The sequence below is a fragment of the Arvicanthis niloticus genome, chromosome 24, assembly GCF_011762505.2.
Source record: "Arvicanthis niloticus isolate mArvNil1 chromosome 24, mArvNil1.pat.X, whole genome shotgun sequence".
In the NCBI taxonomy this organism is placed as follows: Eukaryota; Metazoa; Chordata; class Mammalia; order Rodentia; family Muridae; genus Arvicanthis; species Arvicanthis niloticus.
The window spans coordinates 17,745,753-17,759,393 of NC_133432.1; the positions used below are offsets into that span (position 1 = coordinate 17,745,753).

General features: G+C 47.3%; 1 protein-coding gene across 1 annotated transcript in view; it reads left to right on the forward strand.

Moving 5' to 3' along the window:
* Positions 1–461: 461 nt before the first annotated feature.
* Positions 462–13,641, forward strand: part of Tmem132c (transmembrane protein 132C) — a 303,666-nt gene continuing 290,486 nt past the window's right edge. The window contains exon 1 of the mRNA XM_076922971.1: positions 462–697. Coding sequence (XP_076779086.1) covers positions 592–697 — 106 coding nt within the window. The 5' untranslated portion in view covers positions 462–591. The remainder of the gene's footprint in view (positions 698–13,641) is intronic.

Here is a 13,641-nt window from a genome sequence, read left to right on the forward strand (position 1 = left end):
CCAATCGTTCGCTTAGATAGTTCCTTCACAGCTGCACGTGACTTTGAATTCTAGTTGTCCCCAGTCCTCAGAAGAGGAGAACCTGATGTTGTCGATGGGGGACCGACGACCCCGAGACTTCGCAGTGGCCGTAGGGGAAATGAAGGTGGGGATAGCAAGTCGCTGGGAGCAAGGATCCAGCTCCATCCCGCTTGGTGAGCACCTAGGCAGAGCCGTCCTGCAGACCGTGGTTGCGCGGAGGCAGGAGACTACGAGGCAGCTGATCAGCAGAGGGAGGAGAGGATTCGAGGTCCCCGAGTCTCTTCATCCTCACTCCGGGTCTCCATCCCGAGGCCTGCGCTCCGGGAGCCTCTCCGGCGCACAGGCATCTTCCATCCATCCATCCGGCCGCGGGCGGGGGCCGGAGGTGGGCGGATCCGGAGGGTGTAGTGGGCGGGCCCGAAGTGGGCGGGCCCGGGGGCGGGATCAGCAGGACCGCCGCTGCAGCCTGAGAAAAGTTGTCCCGACCCGTTTAGGAGCAGCCGCCGGAGCCGGAGCGCTGCCGGGGGCGGCCCCGGGCATGGGGCAACCGGCGCGGGCCCCGGGCTGGCGATGGATGGCGTGACAGCGGCCACGATGCGCTTCGAGGGCGCGGCCCCGAGGCGGGCGGCGCGGTACGGGGCGCTGAGCCTGGTGCTAGCCACGCTGCTGGGCCAAGGTAAGGCGGGCGCTGGAGAGGATCGCCGGGTCCCCTAGAAGGCTGCGGGAAAGGGGCGAGGGTGGCGCGAGATCCGGGTCCCACTTTGAGCCTCTGTCTACGGAGACAGCCGATACCGGCCTCAGCTTGGAGCATTTAAACCGCGGCTAAGCATCCGCCGCGGCAGCCCACCCCGAAGCCCTACTGCCTCCCTCCGGGAGAGCCGGGGGGGGGGGGGGGGGCGTGGTTGCGGGACTCTGGGTCTGGACTGCACCCTGAGTTCTACATAGGGCTGCACACCCCGGACTCGGTGCAGCTGCGGGACGCAGGAAGGACCCTGGTTTCCCGCGGCCCCTTCCCTAGATTTGGAGAAAGCCGGGACTTTTCGCCCCTCATTAGACCGAGTGGTGGCGTGGAGAGCATCGGACCGCTCTGGTTTCCAGCGACTCCGCCGTTACGCTCCCACTTCGGTTCTTTGCTCCGGGGCCGTGGGAACCAGGACTCTGCAGGTTTCTAGAGACTTGTGCAAAGCGGCTGACGCAGCCTGGCCAGAGCGCTTGTTGCCGCTTACGGTCGCTAAGTCGTATTATTACTCTTCTGTGAGCCCGGTCGGCTGTGGGCAGGGCTGGAATATCGGAGCTCTGGCTTCAGGCGCTCAGAGTCCGCGAGCCACGGGGTGCGGTCGCGGGGTCGCCCTGGAGAGGTTTTCGCGTGCCGTGGGTTAAGCCCGGATGTTCCACGGAGTCCTGAGCCCTCCCGCAGCGAGGCGGGTTCGAGCACAGCCTTTGACATGGACTGGACTGAGGATTCGCTCTAATCCGCGCCCCCCACCCCCCCACCCCCCGCGTAGATGTCAAGACCTCTCTCCTGCCCGGGGCTCCAGGGTTGGGCTGGAAATGTATCTGGGGAGACAAGTTGAAAATTGGCGTTAAAAAGTAGAATTTGCTGTACAAAAGTCCTTACTCCACCATGTGAAACCAGGGGATGCCCCTTACTGGAGAAGCTTTTTCCAGACAAGCCTGCGGCGCACGCACGCTGTGCTTTCTTCCTCTAGGTCCTGTTTCCCCAGAACCCCGGGTAAACTGGGGGGGGGGGGGGGAGAATTGGGAGTGGGCTCCCACCCACCACCCACCCCCGCCCCAAAGAGCAGAGAAATTCAGGAGCCTTTACCTGTGTTCTACTATTAGCTCAGAGGCTGCTTTCGGCACAAACCTCCCGCGGGCTTCTGATCGCCAAATGGCTTAATGGGCAGTTAGAAAGAAAGGGAGACCCAGATTTCGCTTCTGACTAAGAAGCGGCTGTTACTGCGGTGGCTGGTTTAGACCTTGGGCTGGCGATTGAAGGCGCTGGGGTGGGGCTAGCATGGTGGAGATTGCGGGGGCTGGGAAAAGCCCATGTGATGTAAAGCGCACCCCCCAACTGCCCCCCCCCAACTACCTGGATTTGCTAGACTTCACTGTGTGGGGCTTCTAAGGTTGGTTCTGGAAGCCTCGTCTGCCAAGTGTGTTTTCACTTTCTATGGCTGATGAAAGCTACAGTTCGTCCCAGTGTTTTCCTACCCCAGCCCGGTGTTTACTCTGTAAGATGTCGCGTGCGTGTGCAAGCGGGTGTGTGTTCGCACCTGTGTGTAGAGACAGGCGATCAATCCTCACTGTCTTCCGCAGTCCGTCTCCACGGAGGTTTGTCTGAGACAGGGCCTCTCATCTGGCTGGGAGCTCCCTCGTTAAGCTAAACCTTCCAGCCAGCGAGACCCTGACCTGTCCATTACTGCCCTCCTCAGCGCTGGGAAGCCAGCCTGCTCCACCTGCCTCGCTTTTCTGTTTCCTGGGTCTGGGATTCAGGTCCTCCTGCATACACGTGCTGGCATGCATCTCCCCTCTCCTCCACAGCATGTTTTACAGAAACAAGCACCTTCTCGCCCTTGTTTACATTTCCACTGTCTTAAAAAAAAAATAACACAAGGGTCTCTGTGTGGGTTTCTGGAACCTTGAAAAAATCTCTCCAGTCATCAGCAACCAACCAAGTGTGTGTTTTTGACGGTTAATTCTGAAGCTTTGCAACACACCAGGGGTTGCAGAAAACATAGTTGTTCTCAGGAGTCTCCATAAATAGGACAGTGCGTTGAAAGGAAGGAATCTCTCCCTAACCTTTCCTTGAGCTGAAACATCCGCTACACCTGTCACCCTTCAAAGGCAGGTGGAAGGGATTGTGGGCTGAGACCTTCAGGAGGGTTATGGTGGCTTCTGATTGGTTTGGGGCTGTGGATTCCAGCTCGTTGCAACCCGTTTGAAGGTAAACCGTTATTGGGATGTGCACACGGGCAGGTAGACAGAGATCTCTATGGAGGTGTGGGCTGCAAGCTGTACAGTACACAGGATGGTGCACGGAGCACGGGAGCCTTTGATTAGAGGAGGCTTTAGAGAACAGAAATAGCTTCAAGATCAGTGTTGGCCACTGAAGGAGGGAAGAAAGGAAAGATAAACACTTCTTTTAGCCTCTTAGCACTCTGGAGCTTAGGGGGGGACCTCAGGGTGACCCCTGCCCACAGCCATGCTGTTTGAGGGGACCAGGAGCTCCGCCCATGTGCACACCCACCCTCTCTCAGCTCTCACAGCATCCGCATCTGTGTCAGCTTTTCAGAGGTCCCTGGAAACCCCACTGATACACCATCAGGCTTTGGCTTGACCCTGTTCACCCCACCCCCCCAACCTGGCTCTCATCAAACATGGACTGTCCACACGATGCTTGCAGAAACTGGGCAGATTTTCCGTGTTTTTGTTTGTTTGTTTGTTTTTGCTTTTAATGGGAGAATTCGTGTAATTGTATCATAATTAAATAAAAATACATTTATAGTCTTAAAAATGGGAGAAGTCACGTAAAAAATCCATTTTTTCCCTGTAGCATCTGTATCAGACTCCGAAGCTATACTGCACAACTGCGTACAGATTTTCTGAGTAAATTACAAGAAATGATCTTCTATTTACTACAGGCTATATATAGGTTTATTTTTTATTTTTATTGTTGTGTTTGGTGTTTGCCTGCATCTAAGTAAGTCTGTAGTTCTTTTGGAGACCAGAAGGTGTTGGGTCCCCTGGAACTGCAGTTACAGATTACTGTGAGCCACTCTGTGGGTGTTGGGAATCAAACTTGGGTCTTCTGGAAAAGCAGCCAGAAGTGCTCTTAACCACTGAGCAATCCCACCATACCCTGGTTATCCCCTTAGTTCTCAAGCCATGTTTATTAAGGGAAAAAAATGAATACAATAAAATTCGCCCATTTAAAGTAGATATACGTTTTGCCAAACACATACAAATTCGTCAACTTTTGGATCATCTTCAGAAACCCTGTACCATCTCCTTCCTCCATCCACAGTTTCTGACACATGATTCTTGGTCTCTGGACATTTCCTGTTTCCATAACAACACTGCAATGGACTCACATGGTGCCTGGCTTTCAGAGCTGCTGCTGTCGAATCAGCACAGTGCATTCCGTAGTCACTTTTGCCTCAGTGGCGGCGGGCATTCCTTTTTAGTGCAGAGTAATATTCCCTTGAGTGGCTGCAACAGTTGCTTGTTTCTCAAATAAAGGCTATTTGAAGGGCTCCGGGTCTTAGCAATTATGAAAAAAGTTGTGAATATTCACAGAGAGGTTTTTGGGTGGCATGGGTTTTTTTCTTCTGGGATGAGTGAGTATCTAGGCCTTGAGGTGATGCTGACTGATTTGGTAACTTGGACATTTTGTTTCCCCTCAGCCAGATCATTTTGTATCATCTGTGGCACTAGGTATCATTGTTTGGGTTTTTTTTCTGCCTATTCTAGTAGCCGAGTACTACAAATTACTTTGGGCTCTTGTTGTTGTTGTTGTTGTTGTTGTGTTAGTTGTTTGGTTGTTTGGTTGTTTGGTTGTTTAGTTGGTTTTTGGAGACAGTCGCCTATGTGGTCCTGGCCATCCTGGAGCCCACTCTGTAGACCAAACTGGCCTCCAACTCACAGAGATCTTCCTGCCTCTACCTCCCAAGTACTGGGATTAAAGGTATGCACCACCAGCACCCATCTTCTTTGGGATTTTAAAACTATTTTCTCTTGGTGTGTGCATGTGTCTACGTAGATGTCAGAGGGCTAACCAGAGGACTAGGTTCTCTCGTTTCCCCAGCCTGTGGATTCCAGAGACAGAACTCACAGATTGTCAGACTTGGCAGCAAGCTGCCCTGCCCACTGAGCCTTCTCACAGCCCCTCTGTAGGATTTTTTTTACATTTTATGTTTTCTTGACTTCTTTGGGGTTTAATTTATCCTCATTCTTCTGGCATATACAGTGGAGTGTTCTTTGGATTTCATGGCCGCCTGTGCATCTCTTATGGCGAAATAACCCTTTCAAATACTGCATACCCCCTTTAAAATTTTGGTTGTTTTACTTTCTTACTGATGGCCTTCCAGGCAGTTTGTGTGTTCTAGACATGAATCCTCATCAAACTGTGTCCGGAACATGTTTCTCTCCAGTTGTCCTGGGAAAGTCAGATTTTAAATTTTAATGAAAAAAATTTTCTCTTAACAGTTGTGTTTTGGTTGCCAATTCTAGAAAACCAACCCCTAAGCCAAGGTCACAGGAATCTCTAGACACTGGGGCCAGCAAGTACACATGAGTTTAGTGCCCTTGGAGGCCAGAAGAAGGTGTTATATCCCTTGGAACTGTAGCTACAGAAGGTTGTGAATTCCCATGTCGGTGCTGGGGATCAAATCCAGGTCCTCTGGAAGAACACCTGTCCTCTTAACCACTGAGCCATGTCTCCAGCCCCAAATCATGGCCTTTTATATGTACTGTTGATAGTTTACAAAGACTTTCCTTTGTTTATCCAGTACACTAATCTCTGCCTTTTAATTATCATGTTTACACCATTTACATGTAATGTAATTATCTGCATGTTTACATTAGAAGCTGACACTGTGCACACTGCTTGGCTTCATGTCCCCTCTGCTCCTGATTCTTCCTGTGACTTTTTCTGCTGTAGGGTTAAGCATTTTCAGTGATTCCATTTTATCTCCTTTATGGGCTCATTTGTGCTTCCTATTCAGTTTTACCCATTGCCCTAAGGTTTACAAAATGCATCTTTAATTCATCAAAGCTTATATTCAAGCTGCATTATACTGCTCCATAGGCTTTATACTAATCTTAAAAGAGTCTATTTCCAGTATTATTTTTCCTCTACACAAAATCATTTTGAAGCGCATGAACTTTTGTATATTAGGTGTCACTAGGAGAATTGTTGATTAAAGATCGTTGGTGTAGTTTATCGGAGGGTGAAAAATCACATTTAATCAGCTTGCACTTGTTTCTGAGCAGGCATTTTGGACATCCCGATGCTGCTATCCCTATGGGTCTTTATTCTGTCTCCTACCTTGACTCAGTTCTCTTGTTTAAGCACCCTGGGGATTTAGAAGTTGCTGCCTCTAGGAGATGAGGAAGGTCAATACTGAGTCTGAGTTAGCAAAATTTCCGAGAGAATGGGTTATGCTACTCTTCAGAGACCGATATTCCATCTTTTGCAACGTACACACATCCTTTTTCCCCATGACAGTAGTTGCTAGCAATACATTAGGACTCTGAAATGGTTGGGATCCTGAAGCCACCAAAGGATTTGATGTCTTTTCTACATAAGACTCACGTCCTTCGATCCTTGTGAAGTATCACAAGCTAATTGGGGTCAGACTTCATTGCTTTAATAGGGCAGCTTCATTCTGGGCCTCAGTTCTGCCCATTCCTGGAGGAACTGAACAGAGAGCCCGGAAATCTGAAGGCCTCATAGGCACAGCGTGCAACCCACTGTAGGGTCCCCATGGCTATCAAATACACCTGCCTCCCACGGGGGCATCATTGCTTAGATGCAATGGGAACTTTGGTCATTTTCAGTGATTTTTAATCTCTAGTTCAGGATGTAGATTCTTGGGATGAAGACACTCAAGACTGGACTGAACTTGAGAGTCACTCTGTGTGTGTGTGTGTGTGTGTGTGTGTGTGTGTGTGTGTGTGAGATCATTTTTATTTTTTTAGAAGCTTCCCAGAGCTGGAGATGTAGCTCACTGGTGGGGCCTTGCCTGGTGTGTGGGGGACCCTGGGTTCTATTTGTAGAACTACAAATCAAACAAACTGAAGAACTCCCTAAAATCTTCAGTGATTCTACAGTGTAGATGGACAATGGCTAGGACAGAAAGTAGACCTCTGTCTAGAGATGCGGTTCTCAACCTGTGAGTCAAGACTCCACAGGGTTTACATATCAGGTATCCTGAATATAAGATATTTACACTATGATCTGTAACATTATCATAATTATGGTTATGAAATAGCAGTAAAATAATGGTTTGCTTGGGGGGGGTCATCATAACATAAGGAATGTATTAAAGGGTTGCTGCATTAGAACAGTTGAGAACTGCTGTATTAGAATCAGATGGGACAGTCTGACTGATAGCAGCACCATGCCATATTCAATCAGAGTATCTCTCCCAGAGGGAAACCATAGAGCCATTTGTTACCAGAAGAAGGTGGGAGGATGCTATAAGCAAAATCCATGGACATTGTTCCTCCCAGTGCAGAGACCTTGTGGGCGTGGCTGTTACCATCAACACAGTTGTTCTGAGCCCCAGATTTTATTGTATGAAGAATCAGACCTATTCTTCAGGACAGAGAAGCGTGAGCTAAGACATGTAGCATCTGTCTCCTAGGGCTGGCATGACAAGACACCACACAGGAGGCAGCTTCTGTGCCAACTCATCTACAACCTAAGGTAGAGAATCAATTCTCTCTAAGAGCCAAAGTACAAAATCATGGTACCTGCAGGACCATACCTTTCCCTGAGTGCCTAGGGAGGATGCTTTCCTGATTCTTCCAACTTCTGGTATCTCTAGTGTTCCTTGGCTTTGTGCTTGCATCACCCCCTTCTCAGCCTCTGTAATCCTGTGGCTAGCTTCTGGGTGGGTCCTTTCTCCTCCATCTTTGTGTATAGGTTAGGAGGGGTGAGAGGGAGAGGTTGGGGTGATCAACGTCAGGTGTCCTCGGGTGATTTTTACATTGCATTATAAGACACTGTCTCGCTGGCCTGGGACTCAGCAATTTGAATAGTCTGGCTGGACCCCAGAGATCCACCCCTGTCTCTCCCTCCCCAGCACTGGAAAAGCAATCACAAAATGCCACATCTAGCTTCTCATACAGGTTTCGAACATCAAACTGAGGTTTCCATGCTTGCAAGGCAAGCCCTGCGCTAACTGAATTATCTCTCGCTCCACTCCCTCCTGCTCTGCCTTATAAGGCTAATTGACACTGAACGCAAGGCCCACCCTAATCCAGGGTGTTTGCAATTCTCAACATAAAGGCATCCACAGGACCCACCCTTTCCTAAGTAAGGATATGCTCACAGCTCTAAGACGTGTCTTTCAGGGCCATCAAGCCATCGCACGTAGTTAGAAGAGTTCAGAACACTTGCTGTTGTCATTGGTCCTGTTAACACTACTAGAAAGAGAATCATGGAAGACAGTCTCATCACAGCAGGATGCTTTTAATAGAGCTGAGCTTGATGTTGAAACAAACAGAACAGTGCACTTAACGACATCAGAAGGAAAGGAAAAGATTCAATGCGGTGTCCCTACATCACAGACATAGGTGGAGAGGGGAGGCTTATGTGGTCCTTAAAAACGTCAACTGCCACCACTGCCATCCCCAGCACTTCCTGTCTTTTTTGTTTTCCATTAATTTATTCACTTTTCATCCCAATTGCAGCCCCTCTCTCCTTCCCAGTCCCATACTCAGAAACCCTTCCCTCCCCCTCACTACCTCCTCCCCTTCTCTGAGGAGAAAGAGATTTCCTCCATGGGTACCAATCAGCCCTGACACAAGAAGTCACAGCAGGACTAAGTGCATCCTCTCCCACTGAGGTCTGACCTTGAGGGAATAGCCAACCAATGACTGAGACCCATCCCCTGGGAGAGAGCCATCTCCTGCCATTATTACTTCCTTCCTTTCTTTCTTTTCTTTTGTTGTTGTTGTTTGTTTGTTTGTTTGTTTGTTTTTCAAAACAGGGTTCCTCTGTGTAGCCCTGGCTGTCCTGGAACTCACTCTGTAGACCAGGCTGGCCTCGAACTCAGAAATCCGCCTGCCTCTGCTGGGATTAAAGGCATGCGCCACCACCGCCCAGCCTATTACTTCCTTTCTTAAACACTACTTTTGCTCTGGGTTTTCAGGACCATCAAAGAGGTCAGAGCAGCCCCCAGGCTATGCCCTTTAGTTAATTTTCTCATCCATTCTGCAATGGACTCTTCGTTTGTTTTGCTAAACCATTCCCTCGTCTTTAATTATAACATCTGCTTTCCCTTGTGTCTCCTTACCGTGTCTGTGAAAAATGTTAATATAGTGTTAACCTGCTTTGGCATGTGGTGACCCATTAGGGACTCTAAGAGGCAACAAATGTTTCTTTTATTCTCAAACTAAAGAAACTTTGAAGATGGTCCCCTTATCTAGTACACAAATACACACACGTACACACAATGTTAATTTCTACTCTTATTATAGAATTACTTCTTAGCAATGATTTTTAGAAAACCAGCAACAAAGTAACCAAGACATTTTGTATGTGAACACACACACACAAACACACAAACTACTATTCTGAATAGTATCAGCCATAGAAACATTGTTTCATCATTTCCTTTCCATGGGAGACAGTGATTTTTGTCTTTAGCTAGTGAGGCCATTTTTCTGCTCCTGTACAGTAATGACCTGTGGATGAATATGGAGTTATTCAGTTTTCAGTTACCCATCTTCAGTTGAAAAGGGAAAAAAAAAAAAAAACCAAAAAACTCCAGGTTTGCATCTGGGGCAGTGTATTAGTGCTAACTGAAGGAACCTTGTGGGCTTCAGGAGCAGTTGGATCCAGGAATCAGGCAATGTCACAGAATGTTCTTTGTCTTCTCTGGGTGGCTTTGGCTTCATTGTGGGGAGTTGCCTCTGTCTCCTGAGGCTCGCCTGATACTTATGTTCCTTCTGTACAGCACACCCAACCCAAAGAGTGACTTCTTAAAAAATGTGGAAATTTTAGGAGTGAGTTGCTTGACAATAGTTACCCACACTTGAACCTTTCAATGTTAAGGTGGCAGGGATGGGAGTTTCTGATTGGCCAGATTGGTCTCTGGAGCTTGAGGCACAAGCTTAGCTCCATTCTAATCACTAGGACAGAGTATGGAAAGAAGAAAGATGCACAGAGATTTGAGGCTGGGGTGATGGCTCAGGGTCCAAGAACACTGGCTGCTTTTGTAGAGGACCTGGGTTCAGTTCCCAGCACCCACATGGCAGCTCACAACTGTCTCAACTCCAGAGGACTTAAGGCTCTCTTCTGACTTATGTAGGGTACTACATGTGTGTGGTACATACACATTCAATTCAGGTAAAACATTTGTACATATATATAATACATGTTTTATTTAAAAGGGGACGATGTTTAAAAAAATGGACTAGATGCTCTGGGGTAAAGCCAAGTGTCTCACAATCAGCAAAGGAACAAAAAGCCAAATGATAACCGCCAAGGCAGAGAAGCCTCCTTTCTGGGGGTGGGGTTGGGATGGGAGGATGTCAGCTGGATTCTCATGCCTGTGCAGAAGAAGTCACTTCGTAGGTGTCTCCAGGAATTGTGGGAAGGCTCAGTCAGTGAAGTGCTCATCACCCAAGCCTGAGGACTGAAGATTGATTCACAGAACCTACATAGAAAACTATATGGAGGGGTCGTAATCCCAGTGCCAGGGAGTCAGAGATAGGAAGATTCTTTGGCCTCAGTGGCCAACCAGCCTGGTCAAATTAATGAGTTCTAGGCCAGTAAGAGACTCTATCTCAAAAAGAAAATATGTCTAATAGCTGAAGAATGATACCTAAAATTGACCTCTGGCCTCTTTGTGTATGTAGACACATACCTAAATGTGTACACACACACACACACACACACACACACACTCCTCCACCACCACCCAGCACATCTCCCACTCAGAGGGTTGTTTGCTTTGGAGTTCGTTCATTCATTCATTCATTCACCCATCTGGCATGGCTTCAGCTCTGGCTGTGGATCAAGCTCTTCATCACTGACACGTCCCATCCCTGCAGAATGGAAGGATCCCTCTTTCCATCGCCCCCTTTTCTCCCACCCAGGACTACAAAAGACTGTGGTTGGATTCCTAAAGCCTTGGATATATACAAGCAGCCCCCAAGGCTCCCCGCTGCCATCCTCATACCCCAGGAGAAGTCTCCATCTGGGGCGATTTGTTCTGCCCCAGGTTTATGCAGCATCTTTAGTTTTCTGAGTAGCAGTGTGTTCTTTTCCCTCAACTTATGTAAATGTTTTGGGTCAGTACACAGCCCCGGGTTCCCATTTCATTAATGAATTGACTCACAGCAGACTTTTCTCATTTCTCTTCAAATTCAAATATTTTCATCCTGGTAAAGTACCCTTTCCTAGCTGGAATCCACTCATTTCTGCTCAGTTGACACCCAGGCTATGGCCCTGTCCTTCAACATTGGGTCTGTGAAAAGAACATTTAGTGGCTTTAGCAACAACACTCCCTCCGCCAGTCTATAAGGGCACTGCCCCCAACTCCTGAGGTTTTTCAGTTCTGCCATGGCTAATTTCATGTGTCAATGGGACTGAGCCACAGAACCCAGATATTTGGTCAGATATTATTCTGAGTTTTATTTGGGGATTTTTAAAAGAATGAGTTTAATGTTTACATTACTAGACTTTGAGTACATCTAAGAATTTCTTGGATGTGGATAGGGCCCCATCCAGGGAAGTGAAGCCCTCCTTATACCAACAGAATGGCCTCTCTGACAGAGGTAAACTTGGAATTTTGAACTACAGCTTTGGACTCCCCTGCAGCTGGCTGGCAGCTATTGGCCCCAGTTGTGTCTGTCTTCATGTGAGTGGGTTCTTCAAGACAAGTCTCCCTGTACACACCCATTGATTCTGATCCTGGATAGCCTTGGCTAACAGAGGGTCCTCTGGGGCTGGGTTCTAGACCCAGAAGAGTTGGTTTTCTCTCTTCAACATCTCATTCTTCTGTTCTCCAGTAATGCCATCACTTGGGTTTGGGGATGTTGCTTTCTCCATAAATGACACAGGGAAAGTCCTTTCTTCTAAATTTCCACCACCTTCAGGCAATACCAGCTGCCTCTGAGGTGGGAAACTGTGTCCTTTGCAGAGGCTGTGACCTTGCAGAGGCTCCCATCAAATTAACAGCCAAAGCTGCAGTGAGGCACTCCAAATGCACTTTGATTTTTCTTAAAAAAAAAAAAAAAACAAAGACAGTCTCTTACAAAGCTATATATAAAAAAACAAAACAAAAACATGGAAATTAGGGAATTCTCATCCCTCCTGTAGTCCATCCAGTCCTCAGATTCAAAGTGTTGCTTCCTTTGGGTCAGTACTGTTTCTTGTAACAAACAATCAACCTCAGAACTTCATGTGCTATTTAGTTGTGGTTTCTTTTGATTTGTTCTTTTAAAAAAAAATAATAATAATAATGTGTATACTATGTGCATCTGTTTGGGTGGTACCTGAGTGCAGTACCACACTGGCCAGAAGAGGGTGCTAGATCCCTGGAGCTAGAATTACAAATGGTTATGAGCTGCCATGTGGGTGCTAAAAATTGAACTTAGGTCCTTTGGAAGAGCAGTTAGTGCTCTTAACCACTGAGCCATCTCTCCACCCTTATTATGTTTCTTCACATTTCTCAGTCTTTCTTTGAGCTTCATGACCTTGACACTGCTGAAGGTGCAGGCTGGTCTTTTGATGACTGTAGTGGTTCTTCACTGTGAACCTGACTGATTTTAGAATCACCTAGGAGACACACTTCTTAGCATATTTGTGAGGGCATTTTCATGGAGGTTTACCTGAAGTGGGAAGACTTGTCCACTCCGGGTGGCACTATCCCCTATGCTAGGGTCTTGGATGATGTCAAAAAAAGAGAAAGTGAGCTAAGCACCAGCAACCACCTCCTTCTATTTCCTGACTGTGGATGCAACGTGACCAGCCACCTCACTTTCCTGCCTCCATTCCCTCCTTACCACAATGGGCTGTTCATCAAACATGACCTCAAAATAAACCTTTCCTTAAGGTGTTTTTGTGAGGTACTTTATCACAACAATGGAGAAAAGTAACTAATGTCATTTATCAGGCTGCTTGGATAAGCAATCCCCTTAAAAGAGTTGCTTGCTCTGGCTACTTGATCAGGGTGATCTCCTTCAGGCTCCCTTGCTGGGAGGGCATCTAAATCATTTTTAAATCAATATGTATTTTTATAACAAAGGTATATGGAGACCCCAAATTTATCTCACTCTTGGTAGACCTTCAGGTTTTCATTTTGAGTCCAGATACCTCATGTGCCCATTTTGATTTTATTATCACCCCTGTTTATTTTGATGCTTAAAATATCATGGATTTGACAATGGGAAGCCATTTTTACAATGAGGTCTGTGTCGTTTTGACAGGTCTCCATTATTTTTTAAGCTGTCCTACTTTCTGTATTTAAGATTCTTCAGGCTTATCTGTAGCTCCCATGTTCCGAACCAGGACTCAGCTTAGTTACATGTATTGCTTAATGGTCTTTAGAAAACAAAATCTCATACCCAGATGTACTTATTGCTGCTAAATGCCCCAGACCCAGTTTGCAAGGAAGGAGCCACAACACTGCTTTTAAGTCCTCAGAGTAGCTGATTTGCATCTCTGCTATTGACTACTACATTGATTGGAAATGATGAGACATTCTCAGTGTCCCATGTTAGATTGTCATATGATGTCACAACACTGGGATCAACACAAATACTGCAATTCCTAACTATCCTTGTTGAACTTAATTTTCACTTGACACAGCCCACAGTCATTTGAGAGCCTCACTTGAGCAGTTGCCTAGACAAGATTTACCTGTAGGCATGTTGGGAGTG